Source organism: Malurus melanocephalus, unplaced genomic scaffold (assembly GCF_030028575.1).
Source record: "Malurus melanocephalus ecotype Western Australia unplaced genomic scaffold, MMel_1.1 scaffold_76, whole genome shotgun sequence".
NCBI classification, from domain to species: Eukaryota; Metazoa; Chordata; class Aves; order Passeriformes; family Maluridae; genus Malurus; species Malurus melanocephalus.
In genome coordinates this window covers 2,309,184-2,336,953 of record NW_026623308.1, presented here as the reverse complement: position 1 = coordinate 2,336,953, position 27,770 = coordinate 2,309,184, and the positions used below count along the sequence as shown (strand labels likewise).

At 37.6% G+C, this 27,770-nt stretch overlaps 2 protein-coding genes across 2 annotated transcripts; both read left to right on the top strand.

Moving 5' to 3' along the window:
- The first annotated feature begins 3,116 nt into the window (after positions 1-3,116).
- Positions 3,117-18,284, top strand: IMPACT (impact RWD domain protein). The gene is made up of 11 exons (XM_057367252.1): positions 3,117-3,154; positions 4,055-4,183; positions 4,874-4,926; positions 6,033-6,095; positions 8,193-8,278; positions 9,837-9,965; positions 10,270-10,364; positions 11,289-11,362; positions 12,915-13,005; positions 15,042-15,176; positions 15,426-18,284. The coding sequence occupies exons 1-11, from the start codon at positions 3,119-3,121 to the stop codon at positions 15,495-15,497; spliced, it is 963 nt and encodes a 320-aa protein (XP_057223235.1). The 5' UTR covers positions 3,117-3,118; the 3' UTR covers positions 15,498-18,284.
- Positions 18,285-18,367: 83 nt separating this feature from the next.
- LOC130574187 (histamine H3 receptor-like) lies at positions 18,368-27,561 on the top strand. Its single transcript, XM_057367251.1, has 3 exons — positions 18,368-18,699; positions 21,248-21,414; positions 24,048-27,561. The coding sequence occupies exons 1-3, from the start codon at positions 18,453-18,455 to the stop codon at positions 24,840-24,842; spliced, it is 1,209 nt and encodes a 402-aa protein (XP_057223234.1). The 5' UTR covers positions 18,368-18,452; the 3' UTR covers positions 24,843-27,561.
- Positions 27,562-27,770: the final 209 nt, after the last annotated feature.

The following is a 27,770-nucleotide window of genomic DNA, read 5'->3' as shown; positions in this document are numbered from 1 at the left end:
AACTGCCTGCAACAGCAATTCTTGCAGATGTGTCTGTTGCTGAAGTTTCTTTCATACTTTGCARGAAATAACCATATAATATAATGAATTTATTGATGATATGAGCTGGATTGCCTGCTGAAATGAGAAATGCTTTTTGCCRCTCAAAGCAGCACTGAAGCAAACTCAGGTGGTTTCTTGAGGTATTCTGTAGCATGGAGAAAATCCTATAAGAGAGAGGAGTTCCTTTTAACATGCCCATTTTTATCTGAATGCAGGTGTGGCAGGATATAATGTGATGATTCACTGCTGGCCCTCAACTGTCAGGAGGCCTCTAAAGCTTGCTAGTAGTTACTTCATAGAAAAGCTTTTGGATTTCTGTTGCCCTACAGAAGGCAATTTAACTAGGTCATCAGTACACATGCTTATCCATAGTCTTATCAGACAGGTAGTTTTAGACCAGGAATTAGACTTGTTTAATGCACTTTCTTGTTCTTGTGACTGAATCAGTTTGGTTTGGTTTTAGTTCCAAAATGATAAATCAGCTTCATGTGGAGAGTAAATATCTATGAATCTTATAGCTAATTTATGTCAGTTTAGACAACTAAAATGCATCCCTGTGGAACTGAAATCAGCTGAACTACTTTGTGCTCAAATGGATATATGCTCAYTATTGGATGGCCCAATTAAGATTTCTATTATAGAATGAGATKTCTATTGAATGTAGAGTGGAATTGRAGCATTGGGGAAAATAYAGTGTTTTGTTGGTAYGTAACAATAGCAAAATGTTCTCCTTAAACTATTCTTGAGGCACTACTGGAAGAGTCTCAGTAGAAGAAAATCCTGCCCAAAACCAGTGTCCAGAACTGAGGGCGTTAATCAGTAGTACATAACATGACATTGACCTTATTTGTTCCCAATCTTCCTCTTTTTTTTATTATTGTAAAAGAGAAGTTGAAAATGCATCATGTTGTTCGAACTGTTGCGTGCAAAATAAAGACGGGCTATGGATATTTTACTCCAACTTTAATTTTTCTGTATTTCTTAGTTCAGTGTTTTTCACTTATTTGTGATTCAATCCTGATTGAATTAATATTATTTATATCTTGTTTAAGCTTTTTGTGCTCTAGTATTAGATTCTAGTTTCAGAAGGGAATGGGTAATTACCCAGCATATYATCTTGCTCTGACAAGACAGAACAAAGAATTTGAATGCAAGGTAGCAATCTGAGCTGCTTCCTGACCTCGGGGTCTTCTTTGGCTTAATTGATTTGATTTGAGCTTTAAATGTTTTTCTTTGCTATCTGTGGTTCACAAAGATTGAACTGATGGATCAAAGGTTAGACTTTGTAACCACTTTAAATATCAAAGTTAATGTACTGCTGTGAAGAGTATAATTTTGGGAGATGCCTCACCATAAAAGAACCATGAGGTTCAGTTATGCACTAAAAGCACACCCAAATAGTTTAGTAAACTCTATCATGCTGTTATCCTTCATTTGAAAGCTGTGGATATGTATGTCATACCTGCTTTAATAGAATGTTTGTTTCAAAGACATGAATTATCTGGTATACTCCTGTGTACCATATCAGTTCAGCTACTCTGTTATTAATTTAGTATACATAAACATGCTGGAGATTAATTGGCCACATTCATCTCCATTTCTATTTACTAAGACTTGTCACAAAYACAAATGACAATGGAAGGAAATTAGAGAGTCCTCTGAAATCTATCAGAGATGTCTACAGTCTACAATTTTTGTGATTTATTCTTTGTGCCTCCTTATCTGGAAAAGTTTCTTCCTGGCCCAATAGTAGATTGCTGAAGTCTTTCATATCAATGCTTTTATATGACTTATAGCCAACATTAATAAAAAATGGCAATAATTAATATATTTGAGTTATTTAATAATAAAAAAATGCGTAATGTAAGGTTGTTCAGCTAAGTCAAAACTGGCARCTTATAAAGCACAAGCACTGTGCARAGATTGCTGTCAGAAAGTTTAAGTCTTGTCATAGTTCTCTCTTAAGGTTTATAAAGCAATTTAGTACTAGGATGAACAGATGGAGCATCATCTTTTCTAGGTCCTTATGGATTAAAGCTTTCAGTTATGTTTTGGTCAGAAGGCAATTGTTTGAACAATAAGCTCAGTCTATGTGTCTTTTAAAAATAACTGGAATTTGTGACCTTGATAAAATGTGCATTTTTGTCATATTCTGAGACTGGGTATATTCTTTTTATTATGATTCCAAAAGTAATTGAACCAACCGTATCCATGATACTGAAGACAGTCTTCTATTTACTCTCTTAAATGCTTTCTGCAGAACCGCAGTGCAACCAGTTATTCTCCATCCAGAATACAGTAGTTGATAATACCGTGATAATTTTGTCCCTATTCAGTTGCATCCTGCTTTTTTTCCTTTTTTTTTATTTTTTTTTTTAATACTTATATTTTGTTGTGGATGTTAGTTTGTTTTAGTTTTTATTTTGTCTCTAGAACGCCTGATTATCACAATCATTCTGAAACTTAATCCTCTTCTCTGGAACGGGTGCAAATTCTCTTGAGTTTTCGAGAAAGGCAAAGGGAAGCCTACCTTTAATTCTTCCCAATGGTGTCAGTATAAAACCACACTGAAAGAAAATATGAACTACAAAAACGGTGAAAACCACCATGCTTTGCATACAAGCAAGATCTTTACTGATCAGCGCTGTCTCTAAAAGAGAGGCCTTAAAYGTGCCAAAGTTAAATAAAAGAAATGGATTTCTAGAACTCGAATGAAAACTGCTTTTATGTTACTCTTTTAGTTATGTCAATCTTTCATTCCGAGTGCATGAATGCAAGGTGAAAACGGTTGTATCAGTAACATCCTAATTGAATCAGAAATGCTTACATACACACTTTAGTTTAAAAACAGGATGTAATGAAGAAGGGAAAAGAACAATAGATGGATATAACGTAGGTTGTGCAGCATAAGGAGGCAGGACCGCATCTCCCGTCCGCTCCCGCTGTGCCTCAGCGGAAGGAAGGCTCCGCAGCGTCACCGCCACGGCTGCGCACACGGCCCGGCGCCGGGCTGCTCCCCGAGCTTTTCCCTCCTTCTCCTTCCCTTCCTCCTCCTCCTTCCCTCTTCAGGGTCCCGATGGCGACGAGTGACACGGGAAGGGCCCAGCAGCAGGTGAGGGGCGGAGGGGGCGAGGGGGCTGCGGGGACTTCAGAGGGCTCCTGGTGAGCCCCGGCCCCGTGAGCGGCTCCACGGCCGTGGTGACAGGTTTGCACCGCCCACCCCCTTCAGGTGTTTCATTTCCAAGTGAAAGGCACTTCTCCGGCTTTTCTTTATGGGAATTCGCTGAGTATCCACTCATCCCGAGGAAGGGCTTAGTGGCAAGCCCTCGGGGTCTTTCGCCTGCCGGGGGTCCGACCCAGCCGGGAGCGGCCCCGGTTGGGAGCTGCAGGGAATGTGTTGGCTGGTGCTCCCTGTCACTTTGCTCACCTTGTCACTCCTGAGAGTGACAGCATTATCCACAGAAATTCTGTGATGTGTGGGTGTGTGAGAACTGAGCAAAGGTTACTTACAAAATCAGAGTCAATTAGGTTGGTAAATACCTCTGAGATCATCGAGTYCARCCTATGACCGTACACCRCCATGTCAAWTAAATYGGRGCACTGAGTGCCACRTCCAGTCTTTCYTTAAACGCCTCTGGGCATGGTGACTCCACCACGTCACTGGGCAGCCCATTCCAATRTTTAATCAYCCCTTCTATGAAGAAACTCTTCCTAATGTCCAATSTAAACCTCCCTTGGTGCAGCATAAGTCCTGTGGTTCAGGACTGGATCCCCAATACTTACGGCCTTCCATTGTAGTGAATCCTGTCACATCTGTCAATAAGATGTAGAGAGTAAGTCTTCAAAAAAATGGAAAAATGATTGGCACACAAGATTGTGTGGGCTTTATGGGGGTTTATTTATGGGGGTTTATTTACTTTTGCTTTTTTTTTTTTTTTTTTTTTTTTTTTTTATTTTTTTTTTTTTTTTTTTTTTTTCTTTCTTTTTTTTTTTTTTTTTTTTTTTTTTTTAGATTGATGAAATTGAAGCCCTTTCGTCTATCTATGGTGACGATTGGTGTGTTGTTGATGAAGATGAAAAGATCTATTGCATTAAGATCACTGATTGTCTGGATCAACCAAAATGGACCCTCTGTTTGCAGGTATATTGGTRGTAAGGATTTTGGGACAAAATTTGCAGTTGGACTGATGCAGGTGAAACCCTTTAAATATGGTTTATTGTCTACTGAGATGGATTGGAATCTGTGATAAGACTTCAGTGACAATTCCTGTAATAGATCAATATGCTTGTGATACATGCAGTAGTTGCATATCCTAATTCCACACCTGACCAAAACATTTCAGTGTATGTCACCAAAGATTAATTTCTTAAATGTTTCTTACATCAATTTTGCATTTCAGTGAATCTGCTGCAGTCACTTCTAGATTTGCTTTCTGTAAAGTGTGGAGACGGAACGAATTGATCCAACTCCTTTATTTTTTCAGAACTGAAAGCACTAAGTTTATTCAGTGTAAGAAACACTGAAGTGTTTCACTTAGGGAAGTGCGCTGCCACCTAAATGAGTCCAGTAATCATTAGTGCAGCTTCTTTTAATTTTTTTCTGTACTTTATTTCTAATCCTTATAAGTTGCCCCATAAAACATAATTGYATGCATTACCATTACTGGAATTTTAAATGCAGATATTCAGTTATTGTAATTCTGTAACAACATACCCAACTATTTTATTGATTTGTAACACTAATTGTAGTCCTAGTCTTGACATCAGTCCTTCAGTAAACTCTAGCTAGCTGAGAGTAGTCCTGTGAATGCATATCCTGAATTTCTTCCAGGTGATTTTGCCACCAGGATATCCAACTTCAGAGCCACCTATYTATCAACTAAAGTAGGTAAAGTTTTGTTACAAGCATCTGTGTTTTCTGAATTGCCGCTTGTSTTGGGTTGATTTTATMATAACACTGTRTTCCTATATTCYRTCTGCTTTCATGCCCCAAYATKTGCCAGTACCTTTAAGGCAGATGCGGGAGAAGGAACAGGGGCTGCTGGGAAGGCAGCGSGGGCAGTTCAAAAGCGGGACTGCCGCGTGTCCCTGGAGCTCAGTGAGCCACGGGCAGGGGAGTTGCGTTGTTGYGTCTTAGCTYGGGTTTGTTGTTAGCTTGGACAAGCTGCTTTCCCTGGACTGCAGTAGCCACCCTTCAGTGGCTCCTGTGACYTTTTTCTGGAGCGGTTCGGTGGGGCTTTGGTCTCAGAACCAAAGTCAGCTGCCGATCAGTTGGAGACCAGAGGGAAAAACTTCAGGGGGGCTTAGTGTCCACCCTGGACTCCAGAGGAGCCAAACCAGCAAGAGAAAGCACACTGAGACTCCTGGTTCATCTACCGTGAAGAGAAGACTATCACCACAGGTTCTACCAWGTTCCCACTGTTTTCCCGAGCAGCCACGTAGACTTCCTTAATTTCTTTTCCCTGGGTCAAGAGCTGTGCCATCTTTCTCTGCACCACGTGCTGAGCRGCTGTGGGGGCAGGAGCGATGTGCGTTCCTGGAATTTTAAATATCTAACAGTTACTCATTTTTTATCCGTGTCTTGCGAGCACCCTGKTTTTTTTGTTAAATAGAAAACTTTTTATCTTCACTTTCACCCAAACATTTGTTTCATATTAGTAAGAAAAAATTACCAAACTTTTTACTTCAGAGGAAGCGTTCATTCCATAACGTTTCCCTCTGAAAAAAATGTCTCAAACTGAGACACCATTGTTACTGGTTTACCATGTAAGTGGAAGTTTATTTAAAATACTCCTTGAGTTAAATTATGCCAGTGATAGGGGATGTTTCCAGTAAGGGTATTCTATTCTTTATCCTTCTTTTCCCCAGATGTTTATACCTGGAATCTTGATGGTTGGCAAAGTTGTATTTTCAGCGTGTTGATCACATTTATTTGGAAGTATTAGAAGCAGTACATGGCACAATTTTCACTTCATTTCTTTTCATTCTAGTGCYCCTTGGCTTCGAGGACAAGATTATACGGAACTAGCAAATAGCTTGGAAGAAATTTATGTGTAAGTTCAAGACTGTGGAATATAGTAAAAGAGACAATGCATTTTCAGTTTCCATCTGTCCTGCAGTTGAATGTTAAAACACAGGATGTGAAAACATTTGGTTGTGTCTTAGAGCATAAGCATAAGAGCAAACCAGTTTTTCTTAAAAGCTAAGGGATAAGTAGGTTATAAAATAAAMACATACAGAATCTATTAACTGAGATAGGGAACATCGTGGACTGTTTATTATCACCATGTGCAGCTAACAACAAGGCATAATGGATGCATGAGARTAAACAGCATTTAGAAATACTCAAGTTATGGGGTTTTGAATTGCTGTGAAAGTGGGGTAGAAAATGTAGTAATTTTATGTGGTTTATTTATTTCTTTCAGATCCCAAAGRTAATATAAAATAAATTAAGTAAAAACATAAGGAGGCACAGTCATGCCCCAGATAGTGAAATCTGAGCATCTTGCATAAGAAATGTTTTTTTAATGCCATAAGTAAGAGAGCACTTAGCTTTCATAAGGGTTTTTTACTTTGATTAACTGGGTTTCCTAGCTAATTAAGCAACAGATCTTTTAAGCAAGTAAAATTTAATTTGAAGTGTTAAAAATGCGCAAGGATTTTAAGTGAAAAGTTCTGGGTGATCATATTCATTACAGTTGTTCAGTGGAGCAAAAAGGACAGAGGTTGTTCTTAATGCTGTGCAGATTCAAAGGATTTGTTGGAGTTTCTACCACAGGCAGAGCTGTTGCAGGTGGTTATTTAAATGACCAAAGCATCTRACACAAGTTGGCACGTTAGGACTCTGAGCATGGTTCTTGTTTTCCCCCCCTCTACAGTCCTGTAGGCTGTCAAATTGTGCTGGTTCAGCCCCTTGCAGCTCCCTTCTGTTGATATCAACTACTGGTCAGAACCCTTGCTGGTCTGCTCATTTTTGTTTGTTCATCAGGAAGTGAAAGTGTTTGTTCTTTAGGCCATATTTGTCATTTTAGACTGTATAAAGAYCTGGAGTAGTTACTGATGTACACAGTACTTATGAAAGCCTTTTATCTATTCAGTGTCTGAGTGGTTGTCAGATGAGCAGAGATGCTGTGCATCGTTTCCATTGTGTTTGAGCAGGTTTGTAGTCCCTAGGGGTCTAAGYTGTGTAGGTCTGCAGTCTAAACCAACATGAACTATACTGTCAATTGCTATGGAAGAAATGGATAATTATAGATCACAAATCTGTTTTGGGAGATGCGAAGTGTAATTTAAAACTATTCAGAAACTAATTGGGTGATGGCTGGACAAATTGCTATTTACTTTTGAAACAGGGAAATTTTATTCCATATCTAATCTCTCATTCCACCACTAAAAAAACTACTTCAGATATTAAAGTAGTGCTCTGTAAGATAAGCTGTGTTAAAGCAGGGTGTTGAATTGTTCTGGAGTCTTTCTGGATTTTGAAGTCAGAGCTACAAGTTCATAAAATCCTTATTTTTGCCTGAATATTTTTCTYATAATAAGTATGTTTATTTGAATTTGATTGTTTTCAGCAGTAATGCTGCACACATTAAGCAAAGTTCAAAGATGTCATTTTGTCACTTAGCTAGTGCCCRTATAGTGGCAGTAAGAATAAAATTAGAGAAGCCATGAGATATCTGTGGCCGTAAACCTTTAGTTTTGTTACATAGGCAAACATGCACAGTTTATGAACATTTTAACCACTTGAAATGTATTTTGTTGCTGCACATAATGGAGGCATTTCTTAATTCCTAACATGTGTATATCGAATGTGTTATCGCATCCTCCTCCAGTACCTTAGTGCTTCACACACCTGTGTCCCCTGTGTGAAGCCTCCTAGAACTAAATCTTTATCTCCCTGTCCTACAGCACTGCCTATTACCCAAACTGTCATTCCAGTTCTCCACTGACCTGCTATCATGGTCTGCTGATCTGTGTTTCACCCAGTGAACTACTGGGACAGAACATTACACAAGCCTGCCAAAGCTCTTTATCTCACTAACTTATGTTTGATTTCTGTGTGTCTGTAATCTGTATCTTATCTGATGCACTTTCTAAGTGAAATCTGCAAAAGTGATTCTTTATTTACCATGAGTTTTTACTTCCAGACAGAACCTTGGTGAAAGTATACTATATTTGTGGGTGGAGAAGATACGAGAAGTTCTGATAGAAAAGGCACAGTCTTCAGATCCAGGTACTTCAGAAAATATRTGGAGTTTTCATTTTCCTTCTTGTTTCACTGCAGAGTAAGTTTTCAGTAGCAGTTAGTTTAGTGTCAGGGATTATTGTTTTACAGTGGTAGCTTCCCTTTTTAAAAAGCAGTAGGGAAAAGAAGGTGGGGATGGCCTCTGAACTGGAGCAAGATCCTCAGTTCTCTCCAGRATGAAATTACCTGTATGAAAGGACAGTGCTGCCCACAGGTGCATTATGCATGCACTTCTGTTCTGCCAAGGAATTATTCATATCAGTAATTAATTTCTGGTGTTGAGTGCCCTGTTGGAGGATTTAGATTCAAGAGAAGATAAACTTCAGTGGAACATACAGACAAATGACCAAGTATTCTGTCATTTTACTTTTTCATTCTTCCATTCATTTTTCTGTATTGGGATGGGAAGTATATCATCAGTAGACCTSCAGTGATTCTTCTGCTGTTATTCTTGGAGAGTTTGTGCAAATTCASAGTTGTTCTTTCAAGAAATGGTGGGGGGATTTTGTACATTAAAATGCTAAACTGTTACGAAATGTGTAAGTGACATGTATGCATGAACATGTGGCAAAAGGAAGCAGAACTACTTTTCTCTGTCGGAAGTGTTATCTCAGTCATGTAAGGGATAAAATACTGAGGAGGAAAAAAAGTTTTATTTTCAGTGTTGTTTTGTGGTAAGGTCTAGTGTTAGTCTTTGTGCATTTTGTTGTTACAACATCTGAAACACGGAAGAAGTAATTTTTCATTGATGTGGCTGAAGGAGTGGACACTGAGCAGTGAAAATTTTACTGACAATATTGGGAGTTTGGGTATTTTGACCACAAMCTTATAGCTTCCATCTAATGATATTCTAGACCTTTTGAACAAGCTTTATCACCCCTCTGTTTTTTTAATGAAAATACATATATATTATAAAAACTGCATCATAAGCACATCATAGGCCCTCTAAATAGGAATCAAACTGTGTTATATTAATTTGTCTCTGAATCCAGATGCCAGAACACTCTATATTTCCTTCTTTGTTATTGACTATTATTTTTTGGATGTTCTATGCATGTAGTAAAAYAGGATTTTGGGAATCCCAGAATGCTTGAAACATGTCAAGAGTGGGGTTGAGTAACGACTCAACATTTTTCCCCAAATAACCAGTAAATGATTGGTGTTTCTGTGAAGCATCAGCCTAATATGATCTCTAAATTTAGATTAAAGGTAGAATTTAAAATGTTTAATGGAAATAGTAAACATTATTGGGTTTTTTTTCTTAAAAATACTGTTACTTAGTACTGAAACGGAAGACCTTCTGCAAGGATCCCGTAGCATATCCCATTAATTCCAAATATCCCATTGTTAATTCTCAGGAAGTTTTTACTTAGTACTGGGCTGAGTAACAACAATAATGTTGTTATTCTGCATTTCTTGATTTTTATGTCAAACTGTTTTGACATAAACTGAAAAGCCAGAGACATTTGAGAAAAAGGGTTTGAAATTTTGTTCTGTTTGTCTTGCAAAAAATGTGTAATAAATTCTACTTCTTGCATCTTAATAGAACCAGATATTAAGAAAACCACTGAAGAAGTTGATGAAGATGGTGAAGATGACTTTTTCCTAGACTATCAGCCCGTTCAGGAAGATCAAATTAAAGTGTTAAATTATGTGACATCTGAWAGTCAGGAAGGTAAAAAATATGCTCTTTTTAATTCTGTTAAAATAATTTAGAGACCTGAAAATATGAAGAGATCTGAAGATTCTGTTTTTCTGCTGAGCTTTAGAATAAAATCAGTAACAATAGAATTGTAATAAAGTTTAATAACAGTAATTAAAAATACAAGGTTTTTTTGGTGGGTTTGTATGTAATTTCCTGTACTTTGCTTTAACAAGTCCCTTTTTTTAAAGTTGAGACATTCTCTACTTTTGTAGCCACATGCGTTGTTTCTGTACTCTTAAAAGAAAAGAAACACTCCCTTGTTTGTGACCCATAGATGAAGAACTGCCACCCATACATCATGGAAACCCAATCACAGATCGAAGGAGCACTTTCCAGGCACATCTGGCTCCAGTGGTGACAACCAGACAAGTTAGTACAGATCAGTTCTTTTTGCCTGTACTTTGAGCTTGACAAAATATTACTGAAATATTTGGTATTTGTCTGTGCATCTGTCTGCCTGTGCGTCTTTCTGTGCAAATATTTTCTGAGGTATTGTCTATTTGAGATGATTTTTGTCCGTTGGGTTTCTTCAAGAATAATTGGAAATAGCACAGTATAGCTAAGGCAGATATTAAATACATGTATTGATTACTCCTCAGAGACTTTTTTTTTTCAATGAAAGGCAACTTGCTTGCCAGGCTTGTTTTTCCAAGCTTTTTCAACTTCAGTAATATTTTGTATTATGTACTAAAATGATGACTCAATCAAAAGCTCTTCTTTTTTACTAGATACTTGGAAAGAGTTGAACAAGTGCTAGCTTGTTTACTTAGAAACATATGCTGAACTGATATTAGTAAATGTTTTGAATTTGGTACTTCTTAAAAGCAAAGAGGTAGCCATAATAGGAATGTCTGTTTTGTGGGAAATACTGATACTTTCAGACCCCTAATAGGACGTTTTCTTTTTTTACTGTTCTTTTTGTCAAGTGGAAACTGTGAAAAAAGGAWTGTTTGATGGAAAAGGAAAAGCTTGGAATGTAGTAGCCCTTTCTAAACATGATGTTTTTGTGAAATAGGTGAAAAGCAGCCTATATAATGGGAAAATGTATGTCAAGCCGTGTTCTATTCCAGCTTAACTTTGTAGTTGTCATTTTTTAACATTGTCCCAGAAAAGTTGTTTCACACAAGCATGAGGGTGCTGAGAAGATGCTTCTTGAGTTATCACACTGAATATTTAATTCATTTTATGTCAAAGCATAATATTGTTTGATTATACTTTTTTAGCAGTGATATTGAAAGGGTATGTTTGAAATCCCTGTTATAAATGGAAGGGTTTTTTTCTGGTTTTTTATAGGTAAAAAGAGTTATTGAAAAATTATACGAGAACAAGAAAATTGCAAGTGCTACCCACAACATATATGCATACAGGTGAGAGTGTTTTTTAGTTGGTTTTTTTAGTGTTCTTTGACAAATGAGTGGAGGACATGAGAAAGGAGTTCCTTCCTATTAAATTCTTTGCGTATGAAAGAAATTCCTTGCTCTTAGATCTTTAGGGGAGTAGGTTTCTTATTTGTATGGTAAATGTTCTRGGTGTTATTTTGAATTTGAGGTCAAGAAAGTAGAACATACAGTAGGAAATAAGAGAGTGAAGCAGCATTAGGAACAGAAAAAAAAGGTGGATTTGAACATGTRTTGGTATACTTTGTGTAATATGTCTGAGCATGGMAATGCTACAYCCTCCTGAACTAAATGTGTTTTCACTTGGATGAAGTAACTTCTTTTTCCCCCCAACCTTATATTTTGAAATAGCTGAAAATGTTCAGTTGAAATAAGAGTCGAATCAGAAAGCCTGATGCAGACATCTGGCATATGAAGTTTCAGCTGAAATACGAGAAACTTCAGGGATTATGAGAAACAGGTAAAAATGAGTTTGGCAGTCATTTGCCTCTGGCAACTTTTGTGAACATAGCTTATGTGAAATGAATTGGTCTCAGTCCAGATAATGGTGTAGGTTTTCTCGGGACTGTAAGTGACATTAAAAGTGAACCTTTTCATTACTGGAGGAACCAGTCATCTGAAAAAACATGTACAGATGCTGATCCATTCATTCCCATCCTTGTGTGATCCTAATGAAACATGAAATAAGAGCAAGTGAAACCTTATTTTACCAAAAAATAAAAGCTTGTATCTAAAGTAATAAGTTTCTGTAAAGAGGGCATTTCTGTTCTTACAGATGATGTATGATTTGCTTCTTTCACTCATATTATCCAAATCCAATTTATTAAAAATTAATAGGAGCAAGCACATACTTACTGGGTCCTCTTTGTTGTCTAATACTAGAAGCCTCTTTTTCATTGTGTCATCTGTGACTTAAGTTCAGAAGGTAGGAAATAAATTGGTAATGAGCAGTAGACCTCTGAGCATTACTTCTGGAAAATTGGACCTGGGTAGGTGTCCTTTTTATGAAACAATACATTCAAAAGTTTACTGCAGTGCCCCCTGAAAAAGGAGAGGACATGGGGAATCCAAAATCAAATTTCAGTAATAGTTTCGTGTTGCTGTTGAAATACAGACCTAAATAATTATTCATAATGTTTTTGTCCAAGTTCTTCCAACTTCTAGGTTTTTTACCATAATTTGAATCTGTATCTGATAGACTTGATTTCAGCTGGATGTAATTATTAGGCTGAAAACCTGTTTTTTTTTTCTGATAAAGGACTTTAAAATGGTAATAACTCTGAAGTTAACTAAAGTAGCTGAAGCAGTAAAGTCTGTGTAAAATCTTCTCAAAACTTGTTCTTCTGTACAGATAAATATTTGTGGTTTACCCTGTGCTTCATCCTGTTCTCATGTAAATGTCCTTATAGAGAATTGATACACATGTGTATGAAAGATCTCAGGGACTTTATTATCGTGTAGAAATGTTAATTGATTGACATTTTGTTAATCTAGTTTATGCTATTTTGTTTTTCTCCTAAAGAATATACTGTGAAGATAAGCAGACATTCCTACAGGATTGTGAAGATGATGGAGAGACAGCAGCGGGTGGACGTCTTCTTCATCTTATGCAGGTTGTAGAAATTAATCTTTGACTTCTGGAAATCTTAAATTTAAATTTAAAAATTTGTACAATGTAAATAAACTTGTAGAAGATTATTTTAATTTTTGCTCTGCTAGCAGCCAGAGAGATGATTGCTTTCTCAAGGTGAAAGGAGTAACCTAGATGGCAGCACTTTCAAGTCTCAGATCATAGAAACAACTGATGTTTCATAGGTGGCAGTAATAGATTGAATGGGTTAAAAGATCACTAAGTTTTAATTCCTATGCTTCCTGTGTGGTGTAAGGTACACAGAAAATGGGGACTGGGAGGAGATGACTGTCAAAATGTGGCAGCTGCCCTGAGCACAGCCTCTTGTGGCTTCCTTGAGTAGATGTAATGAAAAGACACCTGTATATGAACTTGCAGAGTAGAACTAAAAATACCAAAGGTAGTAGGAATGAAGGAGTTAAGTTGTTTTGCTCATTTATTTTGTTTTGTTGTGTTGTTTCCCGTTCTGGGTCCTTAGCGCTCATACGCACATATATATTTTAGTCTTCAAGTGTTGAAATAATATTTGGCAAAGGTGCAATTAAATGTGAGTTGAGATTGATAAATTTTGGTTCATGATGCAAGCCTTAGTAAAATCGTAATTAATATGGCAAAACTACAGGGGACAGCTGAATACATCTTAATGCTGTGCCCAAGTGAGTTAGCTGTGTGCRGACAAAATACTTTCTTTAATTTTTATATTGCTGTCCCCTTCACAACAGGAGTTTTCTCTTTCTGTCCTTTTCTTGYTTGAATAATCTGTTGCTTAATGTGTTGCACTCTTATTCCTGGAGGCTTTTTTCCTCTCTCAGGCTTGCTTTTTTTTTTTCCTGAAAAACAATATAATTGATGGAAACATTTTGACATTATAATTTTGAACTTTTTCAAACTTCCTAAATAACTCAAGCCAGACTTGGGAAGGTAAAATTAATAAACAAATTTAGATTATGTAAAATACACAAGTATATGTTCTAAGTGTGAAAACATTGCTGTTATGAAAATAATGTAAAGAAACAACTTGGCAGTTACTGTACCTTAGTTTGTTCTGTGCTTATCAGCTTTTTCTCAGCATATTGTTACGTAGTTTTGAAAGCTGTCTAGACACTTAATATTTCATGCAAATGCAGTTTAGAAGATGTCATGAAGTATCCCCTTTCAAATGTGCATGTGTGTAAATTATGTGGATCATCTTTATCTGTGGTCCTGGTTATTGGGAATATTTCTGTTTTGGAAGAATAATTAAGATAGGGATYAGAAAAGTTCAATTTTCTGCTGTAGGAAAAGATTCAAGTAGTTTATAGGCTGGTTTCTAGGTGTTCATGGATCTTATGTTATTTTTGTTTTGAGCTCTTACGGCATATGGGTATAAAAATTGGGTGATTTAAAACAGTTGTTGTTGCTGAACGTATAGTTCTTTTTTGTTGGGATTTTTTTTTCCCCAATAAAAATGAATCTTGTTTCAGATAAGCCCAGTATTTCAACTGGCACATCCTGCTTACAAGAAACATTGTGTTTAGTGTCAGCAGTTGTTATGCATAGACTTTATGGCTAATTTGTAAGAGTAGAAAATGCCTGTAACAGAACATGCCTTAATCCCTTCTTTTTTTGTTTTTTAATAATCCTTTTGATTTTAAAATTCTAAGAATATTTCTCTTTTCTCAGATAATGATAGACTCTTCTAATACCGTTGTTTGAATTAGTCAGATATTTGTTTTTTCCTCCTTAACAGAGATTATTAATGGTTGTTAACATGTGCATGCTAACAGTACTGAGCTTATGGCATTTTATGTATAATGCTTGTGCCCTGGCTGTTATTAGCCTCATCCACCAACGCTTCCAAAAATGTGAATAGAATCTTAGTGAGAGTAAGTAATTGATCATATCAAAGAATAAGAAATGTAACTCAGTAATTTTTTAAAATACAAGATAATAGACCTTTCTTATGTTTCACATTGATGTCAACAGTGGACCGGGTTCAATTAAAAGATGACAACTTTTATTSCTTTCTTTTATTCACAGATTTTGAATGTCCACAACGTGTTAGTTGTGGTGTCCCGCTGGTATGGAGGCATTCTCTTGGGACCAGATCGTTTCAAACACATAAACAATTGTGCAAGAAATGTACTGGTGGAATATGACTATGTGCCAGCAATGGTACGTTTCTGCTCTTCAGAGGGAAGGCATTTGCTTATGAACTTGTGTGAATTTTCAGTCACATGATGACAGAAGGGAAGTAATACAACCTGTGTGAATGGATAAATATTATACAAGTCAAARTTTTCATAAATCCCAGTGAAATATGAGCATTTTTCATATTAAAAATAATTCTCATGGGTGACCTTGGGAGAATACTTGTTTACAAGAATATTTTTTACATTTTGAAATGCTTGTTTTTCATTTCAGGAAGAATCATCTAGACAGTCTGGAAAGAGCAAAAAGATAAGGAAGGACAACAAGAAGAGAACAGAACACTAATTTATTTTTAAAAAATCTTTAAGAGAATATTTTGCACATATTTATACAAAGAAAACCTGKACCTTGTTGCCTTATCTGATAGAATGGACATGTTGTGTTCAGAAGAGAATTTAGTAAAGCCATAGATATATTTTTATCTTGTTTTGTGATTTCTTCTGCTGTTCTGAAGTAGAGCTTAGACACAAGTTTTCTGTTTCTTACACATTTGAGCTCCTTGTTAGGAGCACAGTGCATCRTCTGGAACCACTACTCCATCCTACCCCTTCCCACCAAAAAACAGTTGACTAATTGAAAAYGTAGATTTCTCATCTTCTCCATTCCTGGTTTTGAATACCTGTCTTGTATTATTAATTGAGTTCTTTAGTTTGTTGTATTGAGAATAGGACTAGAGTCATTCATACACCAGGTCGTTTACAAAGTTTTTGATACTCTTTTGTGAAAGGAAGGCGTGGGGTCAAGTTCTGTGTTTGGAGTGCCTGATCCTGCCTGTGCAATTCCTGATCAAAATAGATAGGGCCAGCTTGGTGAACATGGGCAGTGAGCTAAGAAATGTGATCAAACTGCTCAGAATTTTTTCGAGCATTTTTCTCTGATGGTTGGCACTCCAGGAGCCTGTTGAAAAGATGAGAATTTAGTGTTGCATAATTAAAGGAACCAGTGAAAGAGGCCATACACATCATCCACTCAGTAAGCAAAGTGAATTCCCCCGTCCTTTAAAATGTCTGGAAATGACCCATCAGAGTGGTAATGCATATGTATTTTCACATAATTTCTTTCATAGAAAGTGTGAAGTGCTGTCTGTCTTGCAGACACTTTTGGTTAGAGAAGTTTCATTCTCTTCCTATTTTTGTTTGCAAGTATTTCCYAAGTTTAAACTTCCTTTATTCTAAGAGGATCCCACAGGGGAAAAAGATTACAAAAATGTCTGCCAACAACTCTTTTAATTCTGCTAAGACATTATTTTTAATGTTAAACTGAAGCAGCAGTTTTAACCATTTTTGTAATCAAAAACTGTAAGTTTTTTTAAGACATACTGCCTACTTGTGGCAGAATTTGAAATTTCATTATCTGGCAAAATGAAAAAGGGATTGTAGAATTAATTTATATCTAAAGTACAGTTGCCTGTCACAAAAATATGTCAAGAAGAGTCAAACATGATCATTAGCCACATAAGGAAAACATGGATTTTTGCTTTTATTTTGTCTTTTTTGGCTACTCTTACCTTTTATTTTACTGTTTTTTCCTTGTTATTCTTAAAATGAATGGGCAGTATAGCTGAAAACATGTTAGCCTTTTGGTGTGTTCATCTGTGCTATGTGTTTATTGCCTAGCATGTCTGTTTCAGTAAAAAAATAAAGTTTAGTAGCTACTTCTATATTTTCCTAGCTAGATGTGATCTAGACTGATTTAATCATAGTCATAGCCACACACACAAAAAAAATCTCTAAAAGCTCATAAAGTGGGTGTCCTAACAGACTTCATGTGGGTAGATGCCTTGTGACACACAGACTTTCCAAGCATGGTGGAAGAGTTGGATATTTAAGATTTCAAGAAATCAAGCTAGATCTAAGATCCAGTAAGAAATTTTGAGGGAGAAGGAATAAAATTGGTAGCTATATACTTCTGGAAAGCACTCCAATATTTAAGCCATGTGGCAAGGTCAGCTGGTTCTCATGAGAAACAGTGAAACTGCTGAATTTCCTSTTGGGGCTTCAGTATGGCTGACACAAGAAAGGCTACTGGTATTAGTAATTGTGCCATATTGTGTTTTCTGCAGTACCTGGACATGAAATAAAGCTTAAACCAGTAATGGACGTACATGCTGTGAAGATATTTGTATGGATAATAAAGTTTTGCATTTTTGTACTGCTGCCATTCAAACATTTAGTAGAAGCACTTGGCAAATGCTAATTAATTTGTTCCCACATCAGAGGCAAAAGCATGACAGCCAACGTTTTTCAGATTTAAGTATCTAAAATTAGACACCAAAGTGTTTTTAAAATSCATAATAAAAATGATTGAATTTTTACAACTGTAGAATACTCACAGCTCTCTGCAAGTGGCTCCATTACTCATGCAAAATGTAAGCATTTGTGGAAGACAATTTTTCACACCAGTGTGAAAGAAAAGCCTCATCCTGTTAAAGTTAATTACCAAGCTCTCATTCTCATTCAGGGAGTCCGTATTTAGTTCCATGSTTCTGGGGCTACAGCAGCTGATGCWGTGTCACTGAGGCTGCTGGTAATATTTTTKAAACTGATTTTGGTGAGAGTTTTGAACTGATCTCTGAGAGTTGGACCATTACAGGTTAACTGCTCTGGTAAGTAATTATATGAATGGTTATTTACATCGTATTAGTTTTCAGCCCCAGAATCCACAAAAAGCAGAACAGCAACAGAAGARCAAAGTTGACCATGCATTTGATCAGCAAAAAAATTTAATACTGTAGAGAGAGAGACCACAGTCTTGCTGAATTGCAACAATGTCAGATAAACAAGGATGAAATCATAGTTTAAATTCTCAATAAAATACATATACACAGGATTAAGAAAAAAAATTTAGAAAATGTTGTATGTAGTGCTAGCAGGCAAAACACATCAGGAARGGAGGGGGGAAAGCAAGAGGGAACCTCAAATCAGCCCTCCTAACCTCCATAGATAAGAATCAGGTTGCTTARAGAAGAACTTGCATTTTAAAATATGAGCTTGAAAAAGCCACATATTTCTTAACCAGAACTCTGCTAGAGTTCTACATGCTATAAAAATTTCTAAGATAACTAGATTTATCTAGCATCAAAAGCTTTTAATTTTTTTTCCCTCCTGAGATAGCTTTTTTTTTAATTTTTTTTTTTATTTTTGACCCATCCTATTTTAAACTCCTTATGCATCTCAACCTTTTGGATAACTCTGCCAGATACAACTTTCTACCTGGACTGAMCTGACGTGGGTACCCAACATGCACAACAGCACTGCCCAAACTCCGCACGCGGCTGCAGCGCGTAACCACACTTGGCCCACGCAGTCRGCGAGCTCCGAGTTCTCCCTGGGYGTCTTGGTGCTGCTGGCTTTCCTCATGGTGCTGCTGTCTCTGGTGACCATCCTTGGGAACATCCTGGTGATCCTTGCCTTCATTCTGGACAGAAACCTCAGGCATCCGAGCAACTACTTCTTTCTGAATCTTGCAGTTTCTGACTTTGCAGTGGGTAAGTCAACAGCTATGAAGCGATGTGCTAATTGTGTTGTAGGACTCTTAGGAGCAGCAATGGTGTTTATTTTCTGTGTGTTCTCTTCAGAGAGAACCATTTCCCAGCTGTGTCTAGGGAAAGGATAAGGAATACGGCATAAAGTGTTTTAGCCGCCTTGGATTTTCCAGAAAAAAAAGAAGGATGCTTTGTTAGGTAAACAGGTAATGTTTAACGTTATTTCTTCAGGATAAAATACTACTGTGTGTGAATTTTATGGAATAACAAAGAATGGGAATTGTTTGTGAAGAGTTTTGGCTGAGGTCTAGTTAGTCCAAATACAGCCTATATTGTCTGACCAAGCTTGCGTACATGGTCGATATCTTCTATTTCAATCTGCTATCATACAATACAGATTGTCACCTGAAGTTTTGACTAAATAGCAATGAATAGTATTTTTAACATTTTGACATGCTCTATCTAGAGTAATACCTTTAGAATATGTGAATAGGTAAATAAAGATTACAAGCCAAGCAGTTTCTAAGATGTTTGATGTTACATTCATATTTACACATAGGTACACATTTAGTTTTCGAACTTGCGCTGAGAAAAAGTACAGTTGAAACACAAGTGTRATGCTCAGTGGGAGACTGATGTATTACAATATTCTGTGAAGTTTTGGATGTGTCTGCTGAAAGTCTTGTTTTAATTACTGAGTGTGTAGATGGATGGTTTTGAATAGTTTTGTCTGTTTCACGAAATCTATATTCTGACTTGTCATATCACAACAAAGTATTTTTAAACGCTTCTTTTCACCTACACATTTAAGAAATATMCTCGAAGATCAGAAGCAACTTTTCTTAAAATTTTTTGCTAGTGYCAGAAGTTCTTTCAGGSGTACAGCTTCTAATAGTCCTGTCCTTGTGATGTCCAAATCTCCTATAATGTTTTGACACCTTCCTCCATATGCTTGATGCCTTCTTCCAACTTATGTCTGCTTTGTTGTGCTGCAGAGCTCTTGCTGCTTGCTGTCCAGTTACAGTACACAGGCAAAAAATACAGCTGTGAGCTGAAAACCAATGGACAAAGTGGTGTTCTGTCATCTGGCTSAAAATCTAGCACCATAYTGAACAAATACCAGAATSTAGYTRAGAARTATGAWGTAAATAATGTTCTCTGTCAAAGAAGGAAGTAATGCTTATTTGGCATTACCTAATTTCCATRAATTTTTGTTTCATTAAATTATATTTACCTGAATGTCTAGTTTTTAATTATAAATTTGGTTTAAAGCTTTGCTTTTGCCTTAATTTGATTTTAGAGTCAAACCGATTTGTATTTTTGTAGCTACGTAATTTAGATTCATGRTATGCCTAAATTATCCTTACTTTCTGCTTGATCTGAATTGCTAAAAATTTGCAGTCATCTGCTTATTCTTTTAACGTATCATATCTATCTCATTTTGACATTCAGCAACTTTTGCTTTGTCTCTGTTCTTCTGGACCTATAGCAGGATTTGAACAGAGATCTCTTGATTCTTAGTAGAGGGAGAACAACAGGAACCATAAGATTTTTATGGAAATGGAAACTCTCAAGATACTCTTCAGTACTTCTTACAGGGGTACACACTATTATGTAGTAAATCTAAAGTTGAAACCACGGCTTTTTCCTTATGTGAATGATAAATCTATAATGTTTTGCTCAAAAGACCAAGCACCAGTTGCTCTGTAAAGACGGTGATTCCATTTCATTGCAGTATCATTGCTGTTCACTGAATTTCTGCATCCCAGCTGAAAGTGCACCGTCACCTCTTTAGCCTCCCAAGGCTGTGTTGTGACTCTYTGTAGAATAACCACCTCAAAATCCATTAAAATTGGGTCATACTGACACTTTCACAACATTTGGATTTAGCAGCCTAAGTTTAGATAGCCATGGGAGTGGGTGGGTCACTCGTGTGTTCCCACAGCCTGGTGAGTTCCCGTAGATAATATTCTATCAACTCACCACTGAAAAGTGGTTATTATCAAGGTTTATGATGAGAAGAAATGTTAGGCTGGGTGTATTTAATTAACTGTGCAGTTCCTGTCAGCTTTTCAATCATAATCTCAAAAATTAGTCTGAAACTCATATTTCTATAGGAAGTYACTTCTGAAACACTTTCAGACACATATCATGCTTCTGAGAAGATACAAGCATGACAATTGGATAATTTGTTGTAGAAAACAGTGAATTACATTGGGGGAAAGATGTTTTTGTTTGTTTTAATTTCAGCAGATAATACAGAACACAAGTGTTTACTTCAGCAGGTAAAGCAGCCAACCGCTCCTTCCTTTAGCAGGTGATTTTAGTTGGAGAAGTAACAGTGATAATAATAAACACAATATGCCTTTCAGAGAGGTGCTAATAAGAAGGTTACTAGTATCTAATTTGTAGTAAATGTTCTTTGGTTGCAGGATAATACAAAGCCTTCCATGTAGCAATTCCAGACAATATTGATCATACTGCAGACATGTTTCTCTGCTCTCATGCAGCACAATGCTGACTGACGTGTGCATTTGATTTCTTTTCATAGGTGTGTTCTGTATGCCCTTGTACATCCCTTATGCCCTGACAGGGACATGGCACTTGGGAAGAAGCCTGTGCAAGATCTGGCTTGTTGTGGACTATCTCGTGTGCACAGCTTCAGTGTTCAACATCGTCCTTATCAGCTATGACCGCTTCCTGTCAGTTACAAAAGCTGTAAGAATAACATTTCTACTTATTGCTTTATATATTTTGAGATTTCGATAAAACCCAGAATGTTTCACAACTAACACCTCAAGCTAAATGGTGCTCTGTCATTGGTGACACTTTTTAATGGGGAAACGATGATGCTTCAACAGGACTTAGAGACAGGACATKGCCTTGCTGATGATGTCAATGTAAYCTTCCTGTCATCTGCACTAGAGATTATTCAATTACACTACACAGGAGATGGGAAGGTCAGTGTGGGAAAGGGACAGCAGGCATGTGGACAACTTGGGCTTTGGCCATTAGAAGTGGTGGTGGTGAAAACCAGCTTGAGTCAAGGATGTGCTTAGGCTTGGATAAATTTTGGAAGAAGAGGGTTTGGAAAGACGTGTGATGGACTAAGTGAAGATCAGATGAGGATCTGAATTACCGCAGGGGGTGACTGACATGTGCTAGCAACAAGCAGTTGAGTAGAACATGACCCCTTAAAGCAAAAAGAAGAGTGAATCAAAATATGTGGAGAGGCAAGATATGTGTCTTGAGTGTTCTCATTCTTCTGTTTCAGAAGATATCCAAGGAATCAAGTAATAAATATTATCATTCACCATTTCTAAGCTCTACTTGGTATTTGGTTGTAGAACACATAGAATGACTTGGATTGGAAGAGACCTTAAAGATCATCTGGTTCCAAAGCCCTGCCATGAACAAGGACAACTTTCATTAGACCAGATTGTTCAGAGCCCCATCCAACCTGGCRTTGATCTCTGYCAGGAATGGGGCATCCACAGCTTCTTTAGATWACCTGTTCCAGCYTCACCACCCTTACAGTAAAGAATTTCTTCCTAATTTCTGATTGAARCCTACTCTCTTTCAGTTTAAYGCCATTGCCCCTTGSCCTATCTCTASTWGTSCTTCAGGTCCTGGAAGGCTGCAGTCAGGTCACCCCAAAGCCTTCTCCAGGCTGATGAGTCTGCTTGCTTCAATGGCATAGGTTGTATTAGATTGGGAGATTATCAGCACTTCTTATTTGTGAAGTGCTGATATGATGCCTACTCCCTCTTCTTCCCCAGTGGTGTGGTTTCACAGTTGGTTTTTGCTGGTTTGTTGTTCAGAGTTTGTTTTTTTTTAAGCTGAGTACTTAAGTAAAGTATAAAAATTTCTGTATTTAAAACATCATTGAAGTTGCAGAGCTCAGAATGTAGAAAATGTAAATTAAATGTAGCCCCTGTAACCCAGCTGAGATCCATGTTCTTGTGCAATTGCTGATGGTCTTCATTACATGATCACATTCTGGTTTTCTTCTTTAGGTTATTAGGAAGGAGTGAGTCCAGTGATGTGTAACCTAGGGTGAAAAGACAAAGAAAAGACACCATGCTTCCTCATAGACTTGGGATCCACCTCTGCCTTGGCTGCAAATCTAGCCTRTGGCCAGGGTCTAGTCACTCCAGAYTTAATAGTCCATTAAACTCTGCTCAGCTTTCTGTTTTCTGCCTCTAAATTGAACTGGTTGTGGCCTTGCAAATTCTTATTACAGACCTGGAGCTGTGCACAGAGCTAATATGGTGTTTTAAGGTGTAGAGGAGTCTGAATCTTCAGGCTACAGTCATTTAAAACAGATAGCCCAAACCAATGTGAATAACCCTGCATTACTGCTCTGATAATTGCTGGYGTGATAGGGACAGTGCCCTYTGTGTGGTGKGTGGCTGTGAAGGTGCCATTCATTRGTATTTGTGKAGCATGCAAGTGCTSTGCTSATGGGCAGCATWGAAAGCTGATGAGRAAGAGAGCAGTTCTGAGGAAAGCCTGAGGTGTCAAATATTGAACAATATAGAGGAGATAAAATTGTCCAGCTTTTCATTAGCTTACCTTACTGTGCTATGAAACATGCAGGGAACCAAGAGTATGTGTTGTACTTACTGGCTGGGCTGCTACAGGGTGGACTTAGCTCTTGCATTTCCTAACTTTGAATGACATTATTGTAATTGTTAACATGCTGTCTGGGTAGACCTAAAAGCATCAAGATTTTCAGTAATGGAATGGGCTGTTTACGAGGTAAAGTGAATGTTAAAATAGAGTGTTTCAATAAAGCAAGGGATGTTATAGTGTATGTCTGGGATAGATTTTTCTGCTGTGGCAAGAGGAAAGAGTATGAAAAATTACATTGTCTGGTGTTTGCAGTCTCATGTGGCAGCCTGTCTAATATGGAAGGCTTCTACTTTTGCTGTGCATGTAGGATGCTTTCACTCTCGGCTGAGCCTGGGTTGCTGAATAATAAACCTATTCCTTATCAGTTCTTTATTGCTATTTCACTGAGTGGTGGAAACAAGCGCTGTCTTTTCATACCTGGAAGCCAAATGATAGTTTAGCCATCATAATTTCTGCTCCTCTTCTATCCCCAGTATTATAATAAATCACAGAGCTACAGTGTATGGAGAACAAGATAAGCAATGTTTCAGAAYCTTAAATAGTGAAGATGTTCTAGGCTTCTTCTAGATGTTCTGTTTCTGGGGAAATACAGAACGAATGTTACCTTTGGCTTGATTATGTAGATTTTTTATGTAGACATGTATTATGTAGATTTATGTAGACATAATTTTCCTGAAATGTTGTCTGAATATGTGACATGTCCTTTTCCCTCGCAGSTGTCGTACAGAGCCCAGCAGGGAATAATGTCCAGCCCCGCCATCAAGATGGTGGCCATCTGGGTCTTTGCCTTCCTCCTCTACTGCCCAGCCATCCTGTTTTGGGAGCACGTGGCYGGACACAGYGTGGTAGCRGCWGATCAGTGCTACGCYGAGTTYTTGCACAACTGGTACTTCCTCCTGTGTGCATCYGCCCTGGAGTTCTTTGTGCCGCTGCTCTTGGTGACCTATTTCAACATGCACATCTTCCACAACATCCAGCGGCGCCAGCGGCGTGGCAGCACACGGGACTGTGAGCCTGCCAGGGCCAGCAGCCTGTCCTGGAGGTTCTGTGGCTTGCCAAGGCCAGGGGCATCATCTCCTTCGTCGGAAGCAGAGGACAGTGTTTCATCCCTGACGAGGTCATGGAGACCAGCAGTGATGGCGAATGGTCCATCTCGAACAGAAATCAGTTCTRCAGCTCTCAAAAGGAACTTTTCTGCTTCTTTCTGTTCAAGGACTGGGTCAAAACTGCAGCGGGACAAGAAGATAGCRAAGTCTCTGGCCAYAATTGTATGTGTGTTTGCCATTTGCTGGGCCCCATACTCTTTACTGATGATTATTCGTGGGGTCTGCCAAGGAAAATGCATCCCTAACCCCTTGTATGAAGCAACCTTTTGGCTTTTGTGGATCAATTCCTCTCTGAATCCATTTCTTTACCCTCTTTGTCATATGAGGTTTAGAATGGCTTTTCTGAAAATATTATGTCCCAAACGGTTTGCAACATTGAGATCTGGTAACACGCCTTCTTTTTAGAAAGGTCAAATAAATGTTTTACAGATAAAGTTCCTCTGTTATTTAGTGACATCTTTTCATATGTATCTTGAGCATAAACAGAGGAAAAAGAAATTTGTTTACTAATGACGTTGGGTGAAGGTGCAGCAGTTATGTATTTGCCCTGATATTGCTAATTTTCAAGATCTTGTTTTGGTTTTGCTGGTATGATGCCAGGYTAGTTACCATCTAGTGCATTTAAAAGAATAACAAGTTTTGCTGGATATCTTCTTTGGTTTGTGGGTGTGAGATACATTTTTTTCCTTCTTTTTTTTCTTTTTCCTTTGTTTAATACATAGAACTGGCACTGTGGAAAAGCTCTTCTATCACTCTCTCTGTAAGGATTCACTGGAGGGAGATACCTGCTCATGGATGTCTTGAAAAATTTTATGTCCTATTTGTGAACCTAAAGATCAGTGAAGAGGCAATTCTGCTACATTTTTGAAAGGTTGTAGAAATACTCACAGAAGCAGTATATTTTCATTCTATAAACTATTATCCAGACCAAAGAGTGCCCTGTACTTGTTATAATCCCCACAGTGAGCAATATGCAAGTGAATGGGCTGCCTAATCTGCCAGATCTGTCTTTTTCAAATTTTAATGTAGTTCATACCTGGCATTGCAGGACACCGTACCTGTAAGTTAGTAATCCCGAATGATTTTCAGAGAATGAAGTTTTCCATGGTAAGAGAATTTTGAGATGGGTTATCAAAATTGTCACAGACAGAAATGGTTGTTAGTCCTTTCACTGTTTTTTTCCCCTGAAAATGGCTGCCTCTTTGGTCAAGCTTAAATGTTATTTAGTGCCAGATCTGTGCACTATGTGATTGCCTGAAAGATAGGCCAGGCTTGGGCACATGATCACATTCCTGTTGAATTAGCAGAGCAAGCAAGGCTAAGTTCATACTGGATTTATGGTTTTGGCTGGCTGTGCGAGAATAGACAATAGCCCCTCTGGTGTAAAGCTTTGCAAGTGCAAAGATATTCCATCAAAATGTCTGGAACAAATTTGATCTGACAGAGTGATTTTTATACTAGATCAGTTCTTTGTGTCCTGTTACTGTGACATTACATGGATTTTCTCTGCCACAGAATAAGTATCAAACTGGATTTTTTTCTATCAGGGAATAAGGGGTGTATTCACTGCTTGAGAATGGGATTTACAGAGGTCTGGAAGCTGACACAGAGATGTCTTAACCAACTTTTAACAAACAAAGCAGTTGAAGGTGCAATGCTGAAAGGAGTGTGTAGATGTATTGGAGAAGGCAATGGATTTGTTTACAACCCATTCCATGTGCCAAACTTTCTTACCATGTGTYGACTGTTGCAAATCACCCAGAAGGCTTTCATGGATGGGTAAGTGAGAGTCACTGGCTACATCTTTTTTTCTCTCTTTTTATGTAATTTTATTCCTCTTTGGTTGTAAATATAAAAAGATACAAAATGTGGAAAGAGAARTCTGATGCACAGGACAACGAAGAGCAGTAGTCAATTTAAATAGTTTTTAATCTAATTTGAAATTGGCTATAGAAGTGTTGCCATAACAGAGTACTCCTTTGCAAACACAATTCAAATGCATGGAAGCAGCTTAATTGTGGCACAAAAGCTGATGGCTTTGAGGAGCTAGAATGTCTTTCTGTTCAGAGGTCTGGAACTGAATGTTTCTCTGGCCAGTTTTCACACTGGTGGAAAATTATCTTTCACCATTCATTCTCGCTATGCATCCTTGCCTCATATGGATTGTGTTGTGGATTGCGAGCCTGATAGCTAAGAGGGATGCAGCTTCAGGAGGAAGGCATGGATTCAGCACAGATGTTTTTACTGTCATGAGCTGTGATGCTGSCATAGATTTTGTGGGGTTTGTTTTCTGTGATGCTTAGAAAATCTGAATGCACACACAGAGTTAAAACATTTATAGAATAGCTGGTGTACTAAACATCTCTTAAACAGAGAAACTCAAGATAGGCCCAAGATAGAAATATGCTTGAGTTATCTGCTTTTTTATTCCTGTGCTTTTGGTGGAAAAATTCAGTTTACCTTTTGTGCCTAAAGAATGTCCTTCTGGAAATAGAATGAAAAAAAGCCCTACAAAATTATTAACTAGATAAACTGAGTCCACATTTTRCAGTGCTGGAAAACTAGTTTGTCAGGCAGCATTATCTGCAGCAAATTTGAAACAACAGAGCRTGGTGAAGCCACTAGAGATCAGTGTTTTTTAGTTTCTGTATTATACACACAGTGTTCTCACCACTGTTTCCTCATGCCACTCCTGTCTATTAGAAAAATGTGTTATATTTTTCTAATTGCTGAAAATTTTGCTTAGTGCTCTCAGGGTAAGTCAAGCACTGGGTTGCTGTGCCCACAGCTTTAATGTGTCTTGGTCAAGGTGGCATCGTAAATCTTCTCTCTTGTAAATAGTTTTTTAGGATTATGGTAAGATACTCAGCATTCAGTCGTATGCCCTGACTCAAATGGATTTTGCTTTCCAAAGGGTTTTCTAACCCATGTCTCTCTATCTGTCACTCGTCCATTTCAACATTTCATATCCTTGAATTTTTTCCGTCTTTGCAGAAGTTCAATAGGCATTGTAAATACATGTTGACAGCAGGCATATRATTTTGTGGGCTTCAACTCAAACCACACCAGTGTTTTTATCACCTGGCCTCTCAGGTTTTAAAAAACCCCGGCAAATAAAACACACATGTTGGAAGAAATTGTGTTATCTTTTGTTTGTTTATTTCTGGAACAAACATGAAACCCTAGTGATTATCTTTATATCTGGATCCTTTATTTTCYGAAGGAAGTACCACATAGATTTTTTTCCCTCAGCTCTATGAAGGACTATAATTAAAACATTAACATTTGATTTATTCCCTGATTTTAAAAGAAAATTACTGCTTTCCCCTTGTC